At 42.6% G+C, this 25,116-nt stretch overlaps 1 protein-coding gene and 1 long non-coding RNA gene across 2 annotated transcripts in view; one reads left to right on the plus strand and one right to left on the minus strand.

Moving 5' to 3' along the window:
- LOC139020503 (uncharacterized) overlaps positions 1–25,116 on the plus strand; it is a 76,981-nt gene that overhangs the window by 19,750 nt on the left and 32,115 nt on the right. The window lies entirely within an intron of this gene.
- On the minus strand, positions 2,032–4,792 carry TMEM215 (transmembrane protein 215). Its single transcript, XM_070430140.1, has one exon. The coding sequence runs from the start codon at positions 4,779–4,781 to the stop codon at positions 4,074–4,076; it is 708 nt and encodes a 235-aa protein (XP_070286241.1). The 5' UTR covers positions 4,782–4,792; the 3' UTR covers positions 2,032–4,073.

The raw sequence follows: 25,116 nt of genomic DNA on the forward strand, positions 1-25,116 counted from the left end.
GGTCAGTTGCAGGGCACAGTCATGGAAGAGCTGAGAAGCTGCTGCAGAGGGTGGGGGGGGGTGGGGGCAGGTGGTCTTTTTTGAGTAGGTGTGATGATCTCATCACTTATGTAGAAGGTAATTATTCATATTTTCATGTTGAATTACAGGCAGGTGATTTTCAAAAGCCTAATTCTTCTAAACAAATGTGGTCTTGCCTCAGACTGAAGAACTACCTGTCTCACATACAATGGTTCATTACCATGAAGAATAAGAAAGTGATTAACTACAAAAATGTCGTTATATTTAACTTTCTAGGGATGGATTTGTTAAAGAATAGCAAAAAGATGTTTAATAGCTTTATATCTATTTTGTAACTGTATTATTAGGAGTAAAGCATGCAAAGGCGTGTGCTGTCACTGGGGACACTGAGGTTGCAGGCTCTAACGTGGGGCCAGGAGGAGGAATAAAGGAAAAAGTAAAGAAAGAATCCCTAACAAGGGTCAGGTCCAGGAATAACTTGCTAGACTATGGAGATTAATGTCAGTGCCCTCCTATTTGTGTATCTGGACAATATCATGTATAAACTTCTTTCTTTTGGGTGTCCATGGAGTGAGGACTCTGTGGTGGGCAGTGATAAATCAAGTAAGTGAACTCTGATTTAATTGTGTTTATGTGATTTTATATTATCTGGACAAGAGGCTGAGTGGAATTCAGTCCTTTATTGAGATATTTGGTTGAGGCAAGCATTTGTCCACATCTCCATCTTCAGTTTAATTTTTCCAGTGAGGAACAGAAACAGAAAACTCATGGGTAGAGTCTATTGAATTCCTGAAATTCTAGTTCATTTGTAAGTCACTAATAGATAACAATTTACATACATATTAAGTATAAAATATATGGTGAGATACTTTAAGAAAATGCTTTTGAAATATTACAAAGTATTTATTATTATCTATTTTTATTTTCATTTTGTTTATTCAACCTTAAGCTCTTGAAGATGGACACCACTGTAATCTGATTTTGAGATACAAATTGGTGATATCTTGACTGGGGAAAGGTCTCATCTTATACTTACTCTTAAAAATACTGGCTCTGGTCCCAATGGGGGACTCTTTTGAAGAAGCATAATTTTGTTTCTCACCCTACATCTTGCATCTTCCTCTGCACAAGTGAAGAGGAAACCAACAATATTGAGTGTTTTATCCATTTACACATTTTTGCCCCCACATTCTCATCTATAAAGATATAGCTTTTTCAATTATAAATTTTTACCTCTGTAGGCAAATAACAAATAATGTAGCTGTGTTACCAAACAACAGAAAAAAAAACCCACATGAAACCATCCATAAAACACGGTATCTGACTAACAATAAGGTATGGCATGATAAATGATGGTACATCACTAAATAGCATATTACACAATTGTTAAATGATAATTAGAGACACTGCATAAAAACATGAAAACATACTTAGGATATAATGAAAATATTAAAGAAAAACACATGATTATATTAGGTAGGCCTGGAAGATAATATGCTAAAATGGAAATACTATAGTTCTATTAGGATAGTGGGACTATGGATTTTCAAAAATATTTTCTTCAATGTTATAAAAGAATAGTAACAGTGAGTTCACCAAATAAATGATGCTGTAGGTGTAGAGGGGAGATATTAATAAACAATTAGAGGTTGGATATTATCAAAAGGGAAAATACATTTAAAAGAATAAATATTTCTTCTCACATTTGCCAGATCAATGGGTATTAAGATCCATAGAATTGAAAACACTTTCAAAGGAACTGGTTAGTAGGGTTTGGAAGAGAGCCTGAACTGAACTCTCTCTGAATTTTGTTTACCATGGTAATTGCAATAGAGACTAAGTCTTGAAACAATTGTCTAAATATGCTCCAGCTTGGGTATCTTGGCTGAATTTACACTTTGGAATCAAGACACAGTTTCACCTCCTTCAACATATCATTTTCTTTCAAAATGCATCCGAATTATCAAGAGGTATTGTGATTTTAGGAAACTATTTTCCCTCCGTGCCAAATCCAAAGTAAATTACATTTAGTGTAAGGGTATGTGTTATATTACTTAGGGATCCAATATTTAAAAATTTCTCCTCAAAAATATTTTACTCTGAATATCTTCATTTTATTCCCAGAAATGTATTTTGCTGAATAAAAATATATTTGGTAATAAAACAAATCTGCTTTCACACATTTACAAAATTCTTTTTAGTAGTAGCAAGAATTCAATCCATGTCACATATTAGTAATCATGAATTGCATAACTTTGGCCTATATTTTGCTGTAACTCATTTCATGGCAATATATAAAGTGCCTTTGCCACAACGCCATAGAATATTCAACCTGGGAATGAACTAAGAGGCAACCTAGCGTCAGTCAGTCCCACTCCTTCCTTCTCAGAGAACTGAGGTGTGAGAAGATAAAATTTGCCCAGGATCACCCATCTCATTTGCTGACATTTAAACCCTACCAAAAAACAATTACATACATTTGATGTTGCATTTGACTAGAAAATTGTGATTTTTTAAGGGCATGATGTTTAAAAACAAGAATAATTGCCATACTTAGAGAATTACAGAGTTGGACCTGAAATACACAAAAGAGATATACCCAAACTTTTTGTCCTCAATTCCCCTTTTGGCAAAAGTGCCTGAAACTATCTGACATTTAAAAAGAAATCATCCCCTAAGCCCTGAAAAAATAAAAATAAATAAATAAATAAAAAATAAAAAGAAATCATCATTCCTTAAAGGGTGCAAAATTATTCTGATCTTCAAGATTAAATATACCACCATTTCTATATATAACTCATATTTCTCTTCAACTGGATCAGATACTATTCTGGCTGATTGACCTCTTGTCTATTACAGTTGATCAAATAAAAGAGGAAATACTTTTTAGGGCCCCATTGTGATTTTTTCCCTCAGCAGCAAAAGATTAAACATGAAATAAAGCAGACCTTTGCCATGTAATGTTTACTGATCAGATGAACTTAATAAAAACTGGGCTTTGGTTGATCCTAGTAGATTAACTCTCATTTCATTGGCACAGTCTTTGGGAATGCTGAACAAAAGTACAAATAATGACATTTCTGACATTTCCAGAAGTTTAATCATTGCATGTCATATAAATTCTGCATAAAGTTCAAGACTAAGGTATTGACTTCACAGTCTTTAGATTTGAAAAGGCATATAAGAATAGTAATCACCAGTACATGTTTTCCCAAAATGTTAAAGACACTTGTATACATATGCAGAATCTATTTTAACTGGATGAAAACAATTTCTGATCTATGAAAATATTACATTAAGTAATTTTGCACCTGATGAGGAAATTATACATGAATGGTAGTAAATGTTAGAAAACACTTCAGATAAAGACCAGTAAGTCACTTTAAGTGAAGACTTTAATAAGTAACACAGCCATCTAAAAATGTTAGTTTTTCACATAGCCGGTCACATTTACTTTACTTTATTTGAAATTCCTGATCTTGTCAGAAGATATCATAAAACTGTCTTTAACTCTCCTTTCTCCAGAAACCATCCTACCTAAGGAGGGATGCAGCTTTTCTGTCCTGATTTTTTCTTCTTTTAACAAATACTAAGTGTGAAAGGCTTTCAATAGATAATTATTTCTTATAACGAAGCATTGTTTTTTTTCTTCTTTCAATATTTTTCAGACCTAAAGCAACTCCGGGTCCCTATGAATTGCCGTTTTTTTTTGCAGCCCACTCAAGATTTGCCTTGCTTTCAGCAGGTACTGAGTGGCACTTGTTGGGTTATTTACAAAACATCCAACACAGTTTAAATTGTTAAAAAGTAACTGGAACTGCTTCCTCTCCTACCCATTGCCTCTTCCAGTGTCCTTAACACTCATCACCCTCCCTAAAATGTGTCCCCAACATGCCTATTTACATGGCTCTCAGGCACCAGCCGTTTGCACACCCATCACATACCAGGTCAATCTCTAACAGTGTGAAGGCTGTTGGAGCGGGCAGTTTCCTTCCATCGGGAGCTGAGTGTAGTCATGTTTCTATCAGCACAGCGACCCTTGTATGCAAAGCTTAGACTATGGTCTCGTGGTCCCACCTGCCTTGGCTCTGATTGATGTAACAACAGTATCTGTCATAGGGACTGTTCTGCTTGTAGGAGCAAACGATGATACTGTCCTGGGGCACAAAGAAGATGCTGTCCTCTGGCTCGGGGCACTCAGACCTGTCCCAGGCTGAGCACTTGGCATCCAAGGCACTGTAGGTGAGGGAACTGCCGGAGGGACAGTAGCCATCCAGGTATCTGGAAGTCTCCTCCTGCTGCCCGCTCCGGACCAGGCTCTGGCATTCTCCTTCTTCCGTGGGGGTGGGAGTAGTGATAGAGCTGGCCACAGGCACCTCGGCCTGCCCCTGGGAGGGCAGCTTCCCCCGGAGGCCTGCCTTCTTAGCCAGCTCATCGGAGCTTCCCTTGCCTGACTCCAGGTCCGAAGGGGTCCTCAGCAGCTCCACCACCTCCTTGTCCTTGGGTTTCCGGAAGCAGGGCAACTTTCGGACCCAGAGCAGCTCATTTTCGGGCCACTTGGTGCACCCCTCAGTTTTCCTGGCCAGGGCAATGGCCGCGATGCCTGGCAGGCAGATGGCTGGTCCGATGGCCAGGAGGGGTATGTTTCCCAGAGTCTCTCCTTTCATCCCAGAGACAGTGAACATGAAGCCAAAGACCAGGAAGACACTGACCAAGGCCACCACCAGCCCAGTCCTCGGGTTAATGTCATCAGGCCTCATCTTTCACTCATCCAGGCTGGGGCTTCTTGCTGGCCAGGGAGCAGCTCCGCTGTCTTCCGTCACAGAGGAAATCACAGTGGGTTAAAAGAAATCCCCACGTCCACTTCCCACCCACCAACTCCGTCTCTTTTACTCTTGGTCTCTCTCCACCTGTCTGACAATCTTGGTCTCTGCCTCTCTCTATCTCTTGCCCTGTTTCTGTTGCTCTTTGTCCGCCTGTCTGTCTGTCTGTGTCTTTACTATTTAACCTCAGTCTTTCATATAAGCGTCCACCGGCGGGGGTCACTGAGGTACCTGAGGTTTCCTCCTGTCTCCAGTCTCCTGGGAGCAGGGAAAGAAGCCAGTCTGAGTCTCCTTAGGAACCTCCACAGCAGCTGTGCCCTCGACTCTCTCCTTGTTCCTGGGAGGAAAGCCTGGCTTTTCCTCCTGACAACCAGGAAGTGGGACGTGGGAGCCTGTCTTTCCCAACAGTGCGGGTCGCGGTCCCCCAGCTCTGGAAGCTAACGGCGGCGGTGCTAGCTCTGCGCGCGGACTTCCAGGCGTTGGAGGGAGGGAGGGAGCGGGGAGGACTTAGTGTGGGAAAGAGGGAAAGCGAGCGCGAGCCTGTCCGCGTTACATCACTTTCAGAGCAAGCTCAGAAACAAAAAGGACATGTGGGCGCGCGGGGGGCAGACCCAGGAGCAGCGGAAGAGGCTGCCCAGGGTCCAGTCGGATCCTCAGAGCAGCCGGGATTCGTCCCTCCGCTGCCCAGGAGGGCTGAGCAGGGAGGCTGGACTCACTTCAGTGCGGGGGAGGGCCAGGGGGCGAGGCTGCTGCTGACCCGGACGGAAACTCGGCTCCATTCGCCCACCGGGCAGCCTGGGCTCCGAGGACCAGAGCTGCCTGCTGGAGATGTCTTTCGGCACCTGGCTGGACCCCTCTTTAGTTACAAATCGGGATGATTCGACCCGACTGACGGTGGCTCCTAGGATTTACCCCAACCGCTCCTCTCTCAACCTCAAGGCTAGGTGCTCGGAGGCGGCACACCTCCAGGTGCCCTGCTGCTCTCGGTCCAGGCGCTGGCGGCAGCGAGCGGTGCTCAACAGCGCTCCCGCCGCGGAGCGGGCTGCAGACCTGGACGGGCGCACAGGACCGGCGCCCAGGCCGAGTTCATGGTGAGGGATGGGTGCCAGGCTTTGCTCAGCCCTGGGTGGAGTCACCAGAGACTCCCCCCAGGTCTTCCAGTTTCGGACTCTGGAGGGGGTGGCCTTGGAGCCCGGATCCAGCCAGATCTGCTGGGTCAAGGGAAGAGGGCTCTCGCCCTCGGATCCCCGTTCTTACACGTCGCACCCAAGACCCTGATCCGAGCAGAGGGAACCTCGACTGGGTGGGACTGGCTGACCAGCCCTGCTACAGTTCCAGCTTTGGGTGGTTCCCTCCTCCCTTGCTGAAGCTGGTGTGCAGAACCAGTCTCCCTCCCATGGCAGCGGGTGATGGATTCTCTGGCCCCAGGGGAAAGACTGGCTTTGGCCGTGGTTCTTCAACAGGATGCCCATTTGGGGTAGATGGGGAATAGTGAGGAACAGAACAGGGTATGGGGTACATTCTTTAATACAAGGCACTGCCTTGGTGGGAAGGACTTTGACATCCAGGCCCTCCCCACCTTCTTTGTGTGTGCTTGGGAAAATGACTTGATTGGTCTGAGAACCAGTTGACTCGTCTGAAAAAGGATAGTATTACTACCACATATGTGAGGGAGCAGTCTGAGGACTACATGAATGTGACGTTCCTAGCACAATGCTTGTTACGTGGTCCCTTTCATAAAATGGTTGAAATAGATATTTGCATAGTATGCCACAATCAATGTAGGCACAAGCCAAAGCATACATCTTGCCAATGTCCAGATTCTCACTCAGGACAGTTGTCAGTAGTACTTCCTACCCTTCAGACTGGTAAGATCTCCCAGTATCCTTTCAATAATGCCCCCTTGTATGAAGTTAGCACGAGTGGTTTTTCTTCTTTGAAATCCAAAGAGTCTCTGGTATGATAGGCATTTCTCTGAAAGTGATGCCTCCAAATTAGGCCGCAATTGACTTACGCTTTTATTGTCAAGTTAGAAGAGATGATGGAGGTGGGCATAGGGAATTTTTACATTAATTTTTATTGAAATATCATTTAGAGAAATGAGCACAAATCATGAGTATACATTTGAATGAATTTTCACAAAACGAACATGTCCATTCAACCAGCACCCACATCAGAAAAGAGACATTTTAGCAAACCCCCCACCCCCATACCTGTATGTCACTCCTCTCTCTATCCCCCAACAGATACCATTATCTTGACTTCTAGCAGCATGGATTACTTCTGCCTATTATTTGACTTTATGTAAATGAAAAAAGAGTGGAACTTTCCATTCTCCTTTCCTGGTACCTCACACTTGTACCTGACACATAACCCTCTGACACATAACTCCCTCTGAAATTCATCAATTTGTTGGATTCTCTTTTTTTTTTAAGTGGAGTTACTTTTTTATTGTGGCAAAATATACATAACATAAAATTTACCATTTTAACGATTTTAAGTGTACAGTTTAGTGGCATTAAGTACATTCGCATTGTTGTGCAACCATCATCACTATCTATGGCGGTACGTTCTCTATTCCCTCGACCAGCGCCGAAAGGGAGAATGCAGGGGTTCAAGAAATCTTGAGTAGAACCCGATGAGGGTTAAGGAAGAATGAAAACGAGACTGAGACAGAAATAGAGGGAGAAGCTGGGCCTGGGTGTGGCGTCTGCCTCTGATAGATGAACAGAGCCCCCAACACCGGAAGTAAGTTTAATATATACTCGAAGTAATAGGAAGTTACATCACATCTGGGCGGGCCTTGAGTTCCTGGCGACATAATGTGATCCACCCCCTAGCTCCTGGCCTGGAAAAGTCAGACTGAGTGGCACCTGTTGGCTAGGACCGCCTCCAGGGCGTGGCTTTGCCTGCACCCTGGATTCAGCCAACATATTTAAAAATGCCCGAGGTGCTTGCCAGTGGCCCCCCACAACTATCCATCTCTAGAACTTTTTCATCTTCCCAAATTGAGACTCTGTCCCAATTAAGCAATAGCTCTCTATTCCCCACTTGCCCACCCCTGGCAACCACTATTCTACTTGCTGTCTCTATGAATTTGACTATTTGAGGTACCTCATATAAGTGGAATTGTAGAACATTTGTTCTTTTGCATTAGATTAATTTCACTTGGTGTAATGTCTTCAAACATATATCAGAATTTCATTGCTTTTTAAGGCTGAATGACATTCCATTGTGAATGTATGTGTATATATATACACATCACATTTTGTTTATCCATTTCTCTGTTGATGGACACTTGGGTTCCTTCCACCTTTTGATTATTGGGGAAAATGATGCTATGAACATGTAAAATGAGGATAATAACATTTAATTCCCAGGTATTATGAGGATTAGATACCATGTTAAATAGTCAATATATCTGAAGCTCCTAGGAGAGTGCTCACCAGTTGGGTGTGCTAATGTCAGCATCTACTTTGATCCTGGTGAGTGCCTCTTGCAGAATAGCTACTGTTCACTGAGTGCTTTTGATGAGCTGGGCTCTGTGCTAAGCACTTCACCTACATTATCTCATTTAATCTTTATAACAACCCTGTAAAGAAGGAAACTGAGGCATGGAGAGATTCAGTAACTTGTACAAGGTCATGCAATGAATAAGTTGGATGTCAGAGTTCAACTTCTTAATTTATTAGGTTATAGTTTTGCCTTCCCTTCCTCCCCTATAACTTCCCATGGCCTTACAGTTAACTTCCTCCAATTATAACTTTAAATCAGAGAAGGAACATTTGTAGATGACCTGCAAGAGATATCTACAGTGCCAAATTCTTGGTATCTTGTGATTTGAACTAGAGAGACTGCAAGACACCTCAATTTATCACTCTCTGCCCCTTCTGTCCGTTTCCCTCTCTAACTGACAGTTCCCATTTGAGCAGCAAAATCAAGGACTTGGCAATACTATTCATGTCCAAGAACCAAGTCAGTGGTTTTGATTTCATTTTTATCAGGGTCTATTCTGAAAAGCCTGGGATACTTTGTGCTCCAGAAATTAACTTCTGGTAGCCACAGTGAAAAGCACTGGAATGACAGAGTGAAGCCCATCAGAGGAAGTGCAGAGATTACTGAGATCCCACATTTTGTGAGAGAGGTGTCATTTTCATTTTTTACTCCATAAGGTTTTAATGATTCTGAAAGCAATGTGTTTAATATAGAAAAGCTTGAAAGCATAAAAAATATAATAAGAAAATGTACATCAGTCATAGTTCTACTGTTATGCTGAGACAACCACTGTGACACAGGTTTACCTCCAGATCTTTCCAACCATTCTGATTTCTTTTCCTTGCTTTTCTGCACAGCTAGAACCTTCAGTACAATGTTGAATAGATGTTGTGATTTCAGGCATTCTTATCTCATTCCCATCTCAATAGGAATTCATTCAGCAGTTCACACATAGAATATTTGCTATAGTTGTTTTTGGCAGATAACTTTTTTTAGATTAATAGACTATTCTTATTTTGCAAAGAGTGTTCTTGTCATAAAATAATGTTGAATTTTTTCAAATGCTTTTTTTGTGTGTATCTATTGAGATGCTCATATATTTTTTCCTAATTCGTTACTGTGGTGTGTTATTTTAATTTTCTAATGACAAGTCAATTTTATATTCTTGAATTAAATCTAACCTGCTGGATTCCATTGGCTAATTATTTGTTTAACTAGTTTGCATATGTGTTCATGAATGATATTAGCCTGAATGTTTTTTCTTCCATTGTTCTTCTCAGGTTTCAGAATTATGGTTATACAAGACTTATACATTCTGAAAAACTTTGGGTATGATGGTATCACTACTGGCTCTACTGAACGTTCAGTAGAATTTGCCAGTGAAGCTAATTTATCTGGGATTTGAGAGTGAGAGATTTTTTACTTCTGATTTAATTTCTTAAAGGGTATAGGACAGCTCCAGCCAGTTTGGCTCAGTGTACAGAGCCAAAGGGTCCAAAGGGTCTTGGGTTCGATTCCAGTCAAGGGCACCTACTTAGGTTGCAGGCTCCCTGGCCGGGGGCCCTAGTTGGGGTATGTGCAGAAGACAACCAATTGATGTTTCTCTCACGTCGATATTTCTCTCTCTTTCCTTCTCTCTTCCACTCTCTCTAAAAATCAATGGAAAAATATCCTCAGGTGAGGATAAAAAAAAAAGATTATAGGACATATTCTAGCTCTCCTCATGTTAGTTTAGTGAGTTATATTATTTAAAGAGTTGTCTATTTTCATGCGAAGTTTCAAATTTATTGGCATGATTTAGTTTAAAAATACACTCATTGTCTTTTCAAGGTCCACAACATCATAATTATATCTCCCTTTTCATTATTGACATTGCTTGTTTGTGCCCTCTCTTTTTTCATCTGAATCATCTTAGTAAAGCCTTATCAATGTTCTTAATCTTTTCAAAGAACCAATGTTTCATTTAGCTGATTTTCCCCAGTGCATTTATTTCTCTCTCATTAATTTTTGCTGTTACCTTCCTGTTTTCCTTTCTTCTACCTTCTAAGAATGATTTGGGTTCAACTACTTAGGTTCTATAGTGCCATAAGCAAAGCATTGTAAACTTTTTCCTCAGATTCTTCCTCAGGTTTGGGCCTGATTCTTCCCTTTTTTTTTTTTAGGATTTAGGGTTTGTGTCTCTTGCACCCACTTGGGAAAAACATTTGCATCTGGAGTCTACTTTCTCTTCATCTTATATACACACAACTCTCTCACTTTCAGCTTCTTTGCATTTCAGCAATTGATCAGAATGTACTTTGGTCAAAGTATTGCTAATCTGATCACTGTAACAATTACTCCACTGCCCAGTAGACTAGAGAAGAAGGCCTTAGACGTGACCTACAAAAGGAAAGGTTGAGCAGGTCTGCACCCCACCCCACACTCCATCACGGGACTTAGTCCAACTCTGGGGCTTAATTTCTGGGGCAACACTTATTCACAGGGATCATGTGACCCATCCATACCAAACATTTTTCCTTCACCTTCTCAATCACAGAATGATTATGGAGACCTCCTCACCATCCTACCACACCTCCTGCCAGTCGACCAAAAATGAGTCTTGAGAATTTAAAGCATTGTGTAGTATTACTCTTGGAATGTATGTGTGGGGCTTGTGCCCCCGCTGAGGTCTGGGTTACTTTAAAGCACTGTCACATTTCTCTCAGCTTACATTCCCAGCCAGAAACCAGGGAAAAGTCATCATACTGGAAATCTACATCCATTTGCAAACTGTCTCAACCTGATGCTGAGGAAAAGGGTTTAGGAAGAGAAGACCCATAAGTCAGTGTGGATAGACCTGCAATGGGCAGAGCTCTGTCCAGAGAACCACATCATCCCGTAACCTCTCAGAGGTTCTTCTGCAGCATTAGATCTTGTGGTCATAGTTCTCAGAGTAGGACTTCTTATTCCAGAATCTGAGAGACCTCTGTGCAAAGGCTTTCTCACATGCACTGTCCCCAACCTCTTCAACATTCTGTGACTCTGGGAACAAGAGAAGGCAATTTAATAGGAGACACTTTTAAAAACTGAATTTATTGGGCTGACACTGGTTAACAGAATTATACAATTTTATGATACATCATATATACAATGTATTGTGTGTTCACTGCCCCAAGTCAAGTCTCCTTCCATCATCATCAATTATCCCCTCAATACCATCCTCCACCTCCTCTCACCACCTCTCATCACTCACCCCCGCAGTAGGAGACACCCTGAAGTAAGAAAAGGAAACTTGCCTTTCAGAAACTTTCAGAAGATTAAGATCCATTCATTCCATAAGTTTAGATATTTAATCATGTGTATTACAATCCTAAACTTCAGTTAAGAGGTTTGTTTGACGTATTCCTTCATTGGCCTCATCTTTGCAAACACATGAATGGTGTGATTTTCTCCATTCATCTCATGTGGTGCTCTGGGAAAGGAGATGTATTCCAGGACCCATGGGTCCTAGGAACACTCAGCAGTATCAGCAGATGCCACACTATGCTGGCCATATGGCACTTGTTTTTCAAAACTGTTGCCTCAAATTGAAACTCAACTAATATTTTTTTAGGAAATCTAAGTTTGCTTGGTTTTGTGACTGCAGAAATGAATAGGATGTGGTGCCTGTCCTTAGGGAGCCCACAGTGTAGTGGGGAGATAAAATGTTAACGGATAATTACCACTAAATATGGAAAGTGTTAGAAAGAGGTAAGTGCTGTGAGCTGACAAAAGAGAGTGACTGTGAGGATTTCCTCTGCTGTGCTGGGGGTGGAGGAAGGAGTGAGTGGGGTATCTGTTGCCTTGGCTTCCTCCTTGCAGTGTGGCCTTGGATTGGCGGCATCCCTCCAACAACAGTCACAGTTCCCCTCGAGGTGGCCCTCTCCTCAAGTCTTTCCTGCCAGTTCCAACAACTACTCGTCCCTTCACCTGCCAGGCCTCTGGTGATGACAGCCCTGTTCTTAGTGCTGGATACTGTGCTAGCCCTTGTATTCTTCCTAAAACTGCTCACCCCTCAGTCAATAGTCCTTTACTAAGTCTTTGTCAAATTATCCTCATTTGAGTGCCTAGTGTCCATGTCTGTTTTTCCTGCTGGGTCCCTGACTGGTGTTATATCTCATCCTGTTGGGGGTCTCCCTAGTTCTCCCGCCATGCTCCCAGAGCTCAACATATGTTAATAGAAACCATTATGACCCCACATGTTTTTTGAGTCTGAAATGGATTGTTGTATTGAATCCTACCAGAAATGGGCAACGGGTCCAAATACAGAAGGAAAGAAAGATCACCTGGTGTTCCCTTGATACCCAGCAGACAGATTTTTTATGCCAAATAACACCAATAAGTCATCATTCTGGTCCCTTCCAGCTCTAACAACTACTTCACCTAGTGCTGTGAGGAGAATAATCAGAAATATTAGATAACAATTATGAGATAAAAATCGAAACATTCATCTGTATATTTAGAATTGGGATTAAATATAAATATGGCTTACAATGTAAAATCCAATCAGAAGAATAACATAAAAATAAAATTCCAGTTCTAAAATTTAATATGTGCCACATAGGAAATCAGTCACTTTCCACATTTTGCACACTTTCATCCCTTCACTATCTTTTGTTCTAGGAACCCAACTGCTGTATTTAGTCTAAAATGCTCAGATATTCTGCTAAATGAAGCCACAGCTGCTCTGTCAGAAACAGCACATTGAAATGTGTTCAGAGACCATTTGGCAATGTTCTGAGGACAACTTTCATTTTGTGAGCTAAAAAACTAGCTCTGGGCATCATGAAGACTTTGAGCGGCACCTGAGGTTCTTGAAGGAGCCAGGGCAGCTAGAGGGAGGGAAGTGGCAGAGGCCAGCCTTAGCTGAACCAAATGGAGTAGTGAGAATTGAATAAAAATGTACTTTTTAGATCCAATTTTCTTTCTTTTTTTTTTTTTTTAACATGATTCAAAATTCTGAAGGTACAAAAGAAAAAACAGTGAAGTTTCCCTTCCTTTCTAGTTTCTCAGCCACCCCATTTCCCCACAAACAACAGTGTTAGACTTTTCTTGGGCAAACCTGCAGGTGTATTTAATGCATATCAGCACTTACTATGCTTCTCTCTCTATAGAATATTTACTATATAAACTATGGTAAACTGATAGCTCAGTATAGTTTTAAATGTAGCTCTTCTATTATGAATGAGAGCTATGATTATGATTTCTGATGTTTTAAGACACATATTTTCTTTTCTGTGGAGTGATCATATCCTTTGTTCATTTTTTTCTATTGCATTTTTAGCCTTTTTTTCTTATTGACCAGCAGGAGCTCCTTTATACTAGGGAATTGACCCTTCCTTTGTGACATGAATTGCAACATAATAAAATTGCCCTACTCTAAGATTATAAAGCAATTCCTCCATAATTTTTGTTTTGTCTTGTTAATAATATTCACCAGAAAATATTTTTTCCATTGCTTTTCAGAGAGAGTGAAAAGGAGGGAGAGAGGGGGAGAGGATATGGGAGAGACACATTGACTGGTTGCCTCCTGCACTTGCCCTGACGAGGGGTGGGGAGAGAACCCGCAACCCAAGTACATGTCCTTGTCTGGGAATTGAACCCAAACCTTTTGGTGCGTGGGTTGACGCCCTACCACTTTTATGATTTCAGTTGTTACACTTAAATCTTTTGTCCATTAAAAACCATTGGAATTTATTCTGGCATAAGATGTTAAGTATGGATCTCATTTTATTTTTGTCTCAATGGCTAGCTAGTGTCCTAATTCTATATATTGCATGACTCACCTTTTCCCCCACTGATTTCAGGTGCCTGGACACATTGGGTGCATTTTTGGACTTTCTATTCTGTTCTATTGGTCTGTTGATGCGGTCAAGTGCCAGTATTACACAATTTTAACTATTATATTTTTATAATATGTTTTGACATCTGGTGGTGACAACTTCTATCCATTTTTAAATCTCATCATTATTTTTGCTTGTCCTTCCATCTAAACATTAGAATAATCTTGACTACTTAAAAAATTGTGTAGGTATTTTTATTCACATTTCATTAAATAACTTAGGGAGAATTGACATTATTTATTAAATTTACTGGGGTGACATTGGTTAATAATTTATATAAGCTTTAAGTATATATATATATATATATATATATATATATATATATATATATAGTTTCTCAACTATATATTGCATTGTGTACTCACGACCCAAAGTCAAGTCTCCTCCGTCACCATAAATTTGAGCCCCTTTACCCTGTTCATTCTCCGCTCAACCCTTTCCACTCTGGTAACCAGTTATCTCTGTCTGTGAGTTTGTTTGCTTTGTTTAGAACCAGAATATTTTTTAAAAATATATTTTTATTGATTTCAGAGAGGAAGGGAGAGGGAGAGATGGAAACATCAGTGATGAGAGAGAATCATTGATCAGCTGCCTCCTGCACGCCCCCTACTGGGGATCAAGCCTGCAACCCAGGCATATGCCCTTGGCCAGAATCAAACCTGCGACCCTTCAGTCCACAGGCTGACGCTCTATCCACTGAGCCAAGCCAGCTAGGGCAGAACCAGAATATTTTAATACAGCCTTAGGACTATATTATTAAGGAAGGAAAGAACTTGATAAAATAGGGAAAGAGAGTAGATTCTCCCTTGTTCTAAATATATCCATAGGAGAAATAAAAATAAATCCAATCAGGACTTTGTTTTAGGGCAGCCTTTCTAAAAGTGTGCATCAAAGATCCTTGGAATGGTAATAGGAGAAACTAAAAAAAGGTGGTGGGGAGATTCTGTTAAAAATATTTTATAAACATTGTCCACTATATTGCTCCTTGGAGATTTACAATGAACAATAGCCAATAAAGGCTATGAGAAGTCCTCCAATAAGATGCCTGTTTACTTCTGTTTACCATGTTGCTTCCCAAACTTGTTTCAACATGGAATCCTATCTTCAAATAATACTTCTTAATATTCCACAATACACTCAGAAAAACTCAGTTTGGAGAACTTCAGGGCCAATTGTAGATATTTAAAAGAAATTTCCTGCATGTAAGCTTCTTTCCAGTGCAGGTATGGATCTAGGAAAATAATCTTCATTAAATTATTTTTTTAAATTTAATATGTTTTTATTGATTTCAGAGAGGAAGGGAGAGGGAAAGAGAGATAGAAACATCAATGATGAGAAAGAATCATTGATTGCCTGCCTCCTTCACACCCCCTACTGGAGATCAAGTCCACAACCTAGGCATGTTCTCTGACTGGGAATTGAACGATAACCTCCTGGTTCATAGGTTGAAATTCAACCACTGAGCCATACTAGCCAGGTAGTAAATTATTTTTGAATCCTCAAGTGTATCCCACAACAACAACAGTCAAATAATATTTCTCCTTCTACTATTGGACTCTTATGTGAATTCACTAAAATGGAATGAAATTGTATATTTCATGACACCGTTTGGGTCATTCATTCATTCATTCATTCCTACTATGTGCTGGGCCCTGCCTAGTCCCCTTTCATGAGTGAGAGGGGCCTCTACACCATGCCCTTGAAGCTGAGCCTCTGGATCCCTTCTTTGACTCCTCATCACCTCCTCATATCACTTTGGGGTGTATACTTCTATGAACAATTGCTCTGCAAGCAATCTTGTTTTGTATGAGACAGTTATGATCTGGGCCTCTGGCAGCAGTGTCTATGCTCCTGAAAATGACTGTGACATAACGGAGTCTGACTCCAGGCAGGACAAAGCAGCAGGAAAAAAGGAGAGAGGAATTCCTGCAAGTGGTAGGGACTCCATTTAAAATACAAATGTTTCAGCGATATCATTTGCAAATAGAAAAGGCACACAGATAACTTATGAAAAGCATGGGAAAAGAGCAGGAGTTCCTATTTAAATATCATTTTAAAAATCATCTCTGGTGGTAATCTTCCTCTCATATGAAATCTCTCTGAAATAAGTACAGGAAAATGAGTAGAGATGGCATCATGCAGGGGCAAAGATCCAACTCTACTAGCTAGTGACTCAGCTCCAAGACTCCTCTGGATCCTGAGATGTTGGAATAACATCCTTTGTCAAAGACATCAGATCCTACAGTGGTTAACACTGACGGGATTGAGATTCATCCCATCAAAAAATGGAGTCTGTCTCCTATTTCTTTGAACTTGCCACATGAGGCTCTGACAAATTAAGTCAGCAGAACTTTGAAGCTAGGTTAGAAAAGGCAATGCATTCCCACCCATCTCTCAGGATGCTCAGCTTTGGAATCCAGCTATGTTGCTATGAGAAAGCCTAAATGATCTCACGCAGAGAGACCCATGGAGAGGCCACGTGGAAAGCAAGCCCTCACACTGATAGCCAACATCAACTGCTAGACATGGACATGAATGAGCCTTCAGATGAATGAGCCTTCAGATGAATCTAGCCCCTGGCTTAGAGTCTTTCATCTCAAGCCCCAGACAGTGTGGAGCAGAGGCACGCCCTCCCCACTGTGTCCATCCAAATTCCTGACCCACAGAATCTGTGAGCATGATACATGGTTGTTTATGCCAGAGAAACTGGAACAGAGTAATTCGGTCTGGGTCTACATAGATGGTGTAAGGAACTGTAGGAGCTACTGCTGTGAACAGCCCAGAGTGTTTTTCTTCCACACCCTTCCTTATGTAGCAAGCCAGACTCCTTGGTCTGATTGATCCAATACTCCATTCCCTTGGATTCTGAGCTTAAGGCAGAGGTAAGCACGTGACCCAAATAGGGCCAATCAGGGATTGAGAAATGGACAAAGAAAGAGGGAGAGGTGTCTCATACTGCTGAGGTAATTGGGCTGGGAGGAGGGTGTATGGTGAAAGATGGTCCCTTTTATGGCCTTAGTTCCTGTGGTAATCCCTTTGAACATATAGGCCGCCCCAGTACTCTTCCCAACACTCAAACCAATAGCTTACCTTTCTTGTATATTGAATTTCTCTTCCTTTTCTCCAAGGGCTCTGCCTGATTTAAAAGGCTCTGGGAGGAAGATGGGAGGGTATTGACATTATGAAGTGCAGATGGGACTTTAGAATAAACATCTGTGGAGAGGAAGAACATGGTGCTGAAAGCACTCTCCAGCCACCCAGTCCTGGGTCCACATGCGCCTCCCACCTTTGACAGAGAACTTGGACTTTACCTCATCAGGCTGCCCTTTCCTCACCTCAGTAAAGACCATAGCACCTAAGGTGTGGAGTTACTGTTACATCGATGACACCATAACCTATATTAGCCGGGGCCTGGTGAATGTCGGGTTTAGTTGTAGCTACTGTGCAAGGACAGTATGGAGTGTGGATGGGGAGCAATGTGTGGCAGGACTTCGGCTGAGATGAAGCTGGAACAGGGGGCTGAGCTGGGTTGTGGCGAGCCTGGAATGACTGCCTGTGATAGGTGGGCAAGGAGGAATCCTGGCCATTTTCCTAACAGAAATGGTCAGAGTTGTGAATACACGTAGCTCCCATATTTAAATTGTATCTTGATAACAGGAATTTCATTTTAATATGGCATCCACAGTATAGCTTCATGAGAATATACAATATGTTTAAATGTAATTGTGCAATTGATTGCAAAGACGTATGGACCCAGGTGTCAGGTGGTCCCCATTCTCTTCACCTACAAGTACAGTATCAGCTTTTTCTCCCTGAAGATCTGACTTGGATGCAGATGTCAGTTTTTCCTTTTACTATCATGAAGAATTGACTCATACCATGAAGCACTGGTGAGCAGAGGTGGGCGTTAGTAGAGATTTTTGTGGTGGACAATATCAGTGCAACCTCAGGTCTCCTTGGATCCCCTTTACCATGTTGTGCTCTGCCCTGCCCTCCACCCCTTTGGCTTCTAACACTCGGCACCTTGCGCAGCTCCTCTTCAGAGAGCACTGTAAGTTCTCTAAGAGACTGCCCTCAGGCCACTGGACCACTTTACCTGCAGAACAGAGCTGGAAATGCTTGGTAATGTATCCCCTTCCGTCACCCACCCATGACCAATTACTGAGCAGTGCAGGAGTGTGGAAACCCAGCCCCCTTGCCTCTGGTGGGGACAACCCTGAGCTGTACTTATTTATACTCCAGGGTCCCCCTGTGGTGTCAGACTGAAGGACTGCCTAGATGGCGCTTTAGCTATGACTCTCCCTCATCTCTGTCTTGTTTCCTCTGCTCCCTTGCTAGGCTCCCATGAGAGCATCCCCTTAATAAGTCCCTTGCACAGGAACCCTAGCCTCAGGGTCTGCTTCTGGGAAACAGTTTTCTAGGGCAGAAGGAGGGAGACGTTTACCACGTTCATCCTACAGCAAATGATTTCAAAATCCCCCTTAGACATCTCACCTCTCTGGCTCCGTTAAGAAGTATGTTTTTCCTTCTTTCCTGTCTTGTACACAAAGCCTGGTTTATTGGTTCCACCTTTCTTCCTGGATCTTCCATCCCCCATTTCAAATTCTCGTCTCTTTATTTTGCAGAACAATTCTAACTCAGCCATCACCCAAACTTATTTACCAAACCATCAGGGTGCAACAATATTAGAACCCCGAAATCAGCAAGGCGCTGTCTCCTTAGAAAACAATTGAGGGAACATCTTTTATAATAAGAGCATGTCTCTTGGGGGGTCTCACCCTTTGCTCCAAGTGACTTACCTACATATCAAATCCTATGCTTCCTCTCAGAAGAACTACCTTGCCATTGAGCTAATAACATTGAGCCCACACATTTCATACATCTATCTGTATGTGCTTGTATGTATGTGTACATGTATCTATCAATCTAAATAGAACATGTAAACATTTTCTTACTAGTCTGGGACAAGCATTTCCAAGCATTTGATTTCTTCACACTAAAAATATGACATTGGGATGATTGGGGGGGAGTTTTATTGGGGTAGGGGTGGGAGAAGAGCTTTATGATCAGGAAAGAGGACAGAAGGGGCTGGCATGGAGTTTCCAAGAGTCCTTTTGTCCTCAGACACCAATCCACGTGGCTTCCCTCACCACCCAGGTCTGTTTATCTCCACTGCCCCAGAAGTTCCGCTGCGAGCAACTTAGGCTACACCTCCTGCAGCCTGCTTCTAAGACTGCTCTCGGGAAGCCGCTGGCTGCCTGTGCAAACTAATGAGTATTTTCCAACACAAAGACTCCGGTTGCGACGATGAAGTAATTTATTAGGCTCCTATTACAGAGCACACAGAGTTCCTGCTTGGAATGAACTAATTAAAAACTTTCCTACCATGTACAAATTCAATTGCATAAAAAAAAAAATGAACACATGCCTCTGTGGTAATTTTTCATAGAAAGGAAATGGTAATGATTTCTAAAAAAGGCATGGAAGCCTTGCATTGCTTAACTAGACAAAACCAGCACCTGTGTAACGCAGGGCATGATTGTCTTTATGCAGAATAGGCCCAATTTCCCACCTCTAACTCCGATGCGATGTTTTCCCTGAGTTCAATTAATATGAAGGTAAAAGTTATTACTAACTGTAGGGAGAACTGGGTTGAAAGGTAATTTTATTTTGGGGTGTGTGGTGACACTCACATAACCCTGGTGGCCCTCGTTGTTCCAGGTTCAGGAGTCCTTCTTTTATAGCCAAATATCTGTCATCTGAGCCCTAACATTCTACCAGATGCCCCGGGAATCTCTCAGGAACACGGACACATTTCAAAATCCTTCCTGGTTGCTGCTTGTCAGCTTGGCCTCGAACCGTGGCCACTTTCTATCTGTAGCAACACGAAGACTGTGACAAGTTCCTCTGTACTGTCTTATTCCAATGAAAATGTTAACAAAAAATTCAACCAAGTCTTTAGCATGCTCATTTGAATTCGCCCACTGAGACCTTGCCAGCCTAATGCCCACTCCATACCTGTTGGCAAACTGCATCTGTGCCTCAGTGATTCTATACCAGAAAAGTAAGCAGTCTCAAGGAGACTTCACAATCCGCTTTTGAAGCAAGGAGAAGTGTGGGAAAACATCCCCTTCTCCATAGTGTATCTGCCCCTCACTTTCCGCTTAGGGCAGTGGTTCTCAACCTTCTGGCCCTTTAAATACAGTTCCTCATGTTGTGAGCCAACCATAAAATTATTTTCATTGCTACTTCATAACTGTAATGTTGCTACTGTTATGAATCATAATGTAAATATCTGATATGCAGGATGGTCTTAGGCGACCCCTGTGAAAGGGTCGTTCGACCGCCAAAGGGGTCACGACCCACAGGTTGAGAACCGCTGGCTTAGGGGAGCTGACTTTTCTTAAGGAGCATGGTTCTCCTTTGCCCTGGGGGTAAAAACTGCTTCCTTTTTAGAGGGTTTTGGTGGTCTTTGTGCTGATTCTGTGACAGTGCACACCGGCTGCTGTATTATTCCCCAGAGCTCAACTAAAATGGGGCTGTGGCATTTCATAAGCTTTACTGAAGGACAGGGTCATGGAGAGGATGACATGGGGACTCAGGGGCCTCACAGCTGGACATCAAATGTGTCTTTTCTCATGTTCTTCCCCAGGGATTCCCTCCCGGCCATCCCTCCCTTACTGCAGCCCATGGCCTCTGCGGGGCCCATTTGCATCCCTGTAAATGAGTGCTCTTGCCGAGTTTCTGCCTATCTGATCCAGACCCCTACTCCCCCAGCACCCAGGGAAACACCCGTTTCCCCCTCACTGCTAGTCTATAACCAGTCTCTCAATAGCATCATCATCCTGGGCCTGGCTCTCCGTCGATAAAAACTACCTTTTATATGTTTGTGTGAAACAGTGTCACTCCCCACTGTCTCTAGAAGCTCTCCATTGCAACTGGGGATCAGAACTTCACGTTTGCAGAAAGGATCAAGTGTTCCAGAAAGAAAGGAACAAAGTGTGCGCTCACAGGTGAACCCAAGCCTCCATCTGTAAAGGACTCGAGAAATTGTTGAAGGTTAACAAAAAAGGAATGTCTTGCTTCTTTCCTTTCCTCCCATTTGGAGTCTAGTCAAGAGCATCCCCTCTACACTTTGTAAGTCATCTGCTCCGACTGTGTGCCAGGCACAGTACCCAGAACCGGAAGGCAGAGATGCAGAGGCAGAAAGGAGCGGCAGAGTCAGGAAAGGCTCCCAGAAAGAGGCTGCATGGCAGTGGGTTTTGAAGCACAAATAAGAATTTACCAGATGGATGAAGTGGGGAAAGATTTCAAGTAGCGGAAACAAGGGCAAAGATATGGCAACAAGAACAAGTGTGCCATATGGGGGTTATTAAAGATGGGCAAACCTGAAGCACAGATTAAATGCAGCGGGGGTGGGGGGGGGGAGGGGGGGGGTGGGGGGGGGGGGAGAAAGTCCAGGGGGTCAGATCCTCCTGGATTTTACTCCACAGGCGAGGAGGGAAGCTTGAAGCATGTAGGGGAGAATGGGTGGGGGGAGAATGGGTGGAAGGTGACACAATCAGATTGGTGTTTTAGGAAGATCACACAGAGGAGTTTAGCTGGAAGCCAAGATACCAATCAGAGAAATGGTCCAGGTGAGAGGAGCTGAGACCTGTGGTGGCCATGGGAATTACAGGGAAAAAGAGTAGAGGGGCCTCTGTGAGAAGTTCAATCAATGTGATCTGTTCTATGAATTAATGTGGAGGGTGAAGGAAAAGGAGTCCCGTGGTACAGCAGTGTTTCTGATGGGCAGATGGTGTATGGAGGAAAACTCGTTTGCTGTTTGGGGAAGGGGTTTGGAGGAAGCCAAGAAAAAGGGTCCGGGGTGTCAAATGATGAGCGCCAGTCTGGGAACATCATGAATCTGGCTTCTTGCCAGACTTCTGAAGATGACTGGTTAGTAGTTGACATACAGGTCTGAAATCCAGCAGTGATACATGGACTGATGGTGCAGAATTTAGGTTGATTGTAAAATTCCATTTTCATGATTCTTATGAAGTTTCTGCCTCTATGTTTATTAGGAATATTTGGTAAATATAACAGGAAGGCAATCCATCTGCAAACAAGATGGTAAAATCAACCCAAGAGACCAAGCAAGCACATATTAGTGCTCAATAGCTGTTTTTTGAATGCATGAGGGTGAATATTTATTTTACTGTCTTAAGTCAGCACTGTGAGAGTAGGACAATACCTCTGCTTTGATATGCATGAAGGTGAATAGCACAAACAAGTGTTGATGATTGCAGTGCTGCAGCAGAAGCTGAAAAGAGAAGAGCAGCACCTACTCTAACCATAGCAACAAGGTGGGGGTAGCACCACCCAGAAGGTTATAAATCTCCAAGGAAGAATGTTTGCTCCCATGAGGCCTTGCAACTAAGCAGCAAGGACATCACTTCATTCATTTCAAATAGTGAAAAGATGACCTTGATGATGTGAAGGAAGGGATAGTGGTGACAGTAAGGTATGCATTTATGGGGGGTTTTTGTTGTTGTTTTTTTATAATATATTTTTATTGATTTCAGAGAGTAAGAGAGAGAGAGAAATGTCAATGATGAGAGAGAATCATTGATTGGCTGCCTCCTACACGCCCCCCACTGGGGATTGAGCCCACAACCCAAACATGTGACCTTGACTGGAACCGAACCAGAACCCTTCAGTCCACAGGCCGATGCTCTATCCACTGAGCCAAGCCAGCTAGGGCTGCATTTGTTTTTTGATGAGAAAAGAATAAGGCACAGCCACTCTCTGGGTCTCTTGACAAAGACCAAGACCCACTTTCCCACATTTCTATACATTGATCCCAACAGTCTCAAATGCCCCTAGTGTCCCACAGAAACATTGCTTTTTTGTAATTTAACCAAATCAGTGTCCTAGAATTCCTGGAAAGACCTACAGGATAAAATAGAATAACATTTCCACTCACAGGGACTTGATGTCATGAAAATACACCATGGTCCTCTAGCTCAGCCCCAGGGGCTTTGGAGAGCAAAGACTGGAGAGGTCCTTCCAGTGGCATTTCCAGGCCAAATGGGAGTTTTCCAGCCTCTGAAATACCTGACCTGGCATCCCATGATGTCACAGCATTTCTTATTTTATTTTTTTATGTTTATTGATTTCAGAGAGGAAGGGAGAGAGAGAGAGAGAGAGATCAATGATGAAAGAATCATCAATCGCCTGCCTCTTGCACGCCCCTTACTGGGAATCGAGCCCGAAACCCAGGCATGTGCCCTTGACCAGAATCGAACCCAGGACCCTTCAGTCCACAGGCCAACACTCTATCCACTGAGCCAAACCAACTAGGGCTGCATTTCTGATTTTAAATGGCTTCGTTGCTAGAGGCTGGTAATGCCAAATACCTTTTCTAGCTCAGAGTCCTCCCAACAGATAGAGATGGACCTTTACAAAGAGAGCTGCCACAGCCGGTACTTCTTCAGACAAGGGAGAGACATAGCAAGGTCACAACTGCTTTGTGAAACTGGCCACTGCTTCCTCAGGCAGTTTAGTGTGACGTGTAAAGTCCATTTCATTTTAGACTGTAGAATTTTGTGGGCCTCCATTTGTGGGCCATGAGATAGTCAGACGCACCGTATTTGCCATACCTGCCGGAATTCCTTTCAGTCAATTACCAAACACTCTCTAGGCACTGTCGTCCATGGAGTTTTAACTGAAACTCAACTCTCAGTTGGACAAACTTTAGTGATCAAGTGTAACCCTTTAGGACAGCAGTTCTTTACCAAAAGATTCCTTCTTTTGACAAAAGTACTGCATTATCAATAAAGTATGAAAGTTGGTTAAATATTTCCTTTTTTTCTTTGTAAATAAAAACAAATTTAAACTTAGCCTACATTAATGTCTCTCATACTCTGATCAGCTTTTGGGGGTAGGGAGGAAGGGGCTCTTACTCTACAGTCATTCTAATAGAAACAAGCATAACTCACAAGCCACGCTCTCTATGTAGTCTCTGTTGGCAATGTGTGTGGGGGGGAGGGGCACTAAAACTTCATTTTGTGTTGCTTCAGAATGTTTGAGAGACTGAGCTTCAAGCTCACTTCGACACCTCAGGGTGTGCTTGGATACCTCCAGCAGTGGGGAGCTTACTGCTTTATGAGATGCCTCCTTCTGTTATTAGACATCTCTCATTGTTCAAGTGTTTTCTGCCCCTCTATCAGACCTGGCTTGCCCCTACGGGCCATATAGAGTAATTCAAATATACTCCTGGATTACTGTTTTCGGTCTCTTAGGAGATCAGTTTCTTGTCTCGTTTTGAATATTTCCCAGGTGCAACTTTGCCTGTTTCTATGTTCTTCATGTGATGAGCTGGTCTCAAATCCTCACCTATCCTGTTTGCACCATCCGTGTGCAGACTAGTCTGGCAATATCTCTCTTAGTGAGCAGTGTCCAGAATTCAACATTCTTTCACAAGCCCATAATTTCTTATCTTACTTAAGTAAGAGAGGATAATTCTGCCTTCCCTAAGAAACAGCTTCAGTTGGGACTGAAAAATATGTTAATTCTGTGGTTTCACTGTCTGAAGAAGAGGGGCATCAATAAGAAACTGAGCCCTCCCACCTCCCACCCTTCACACTCACCTTTTAGGAGAGTGATCCCACCCATCTTTTCCTTCCTCCCTCACTTATCTTTTCTCCTCCCGGCCAGAACTGCCGGCCCAAAGGATTGGCCTAGATGATCCCTAAGGTATGTCCAATCAAAAGTTCAGTCTATCTCTAAAGCCAAATATTAGAGCATACATTGAGGAACTCTGAGAAGTGGGACACTCCTGATAGTAAGGTTCATTTATGTAATATTCAGTTTTTCTTAAATGAGGAAGGTGCTGCCTCCCCCGCCCCCCAAGTGGACCTTTGAAAATGTGTGTG

This window comes from Myotis yumanensis, unplaced genomic scaffold, assembly GCF_028538775.1.
Source record: "Myotis yumanensis isolate MYYU_CA2020_CCGP unplaced genomic scaffold, mMyoYum1.0.hap1 SCAF_12, whole genome shotgun sequence".
In the NCBI taxonomy this organism is placed as follows: Eukaryota; Metazoa; Chordata; class Mammalia; order Chiroptera; family Vespertilionidae; genus Myotis; species Myotis yumanensis.

Coding starts and splice junctions, on each gene's coding strand:
- TMEM215 (XM_070430140.1), bottom strand. CDS start 4,781: ATGAGGCCTGATGACATTAACCCGAGGACTGGGCTGGTGGTGGCCTTG.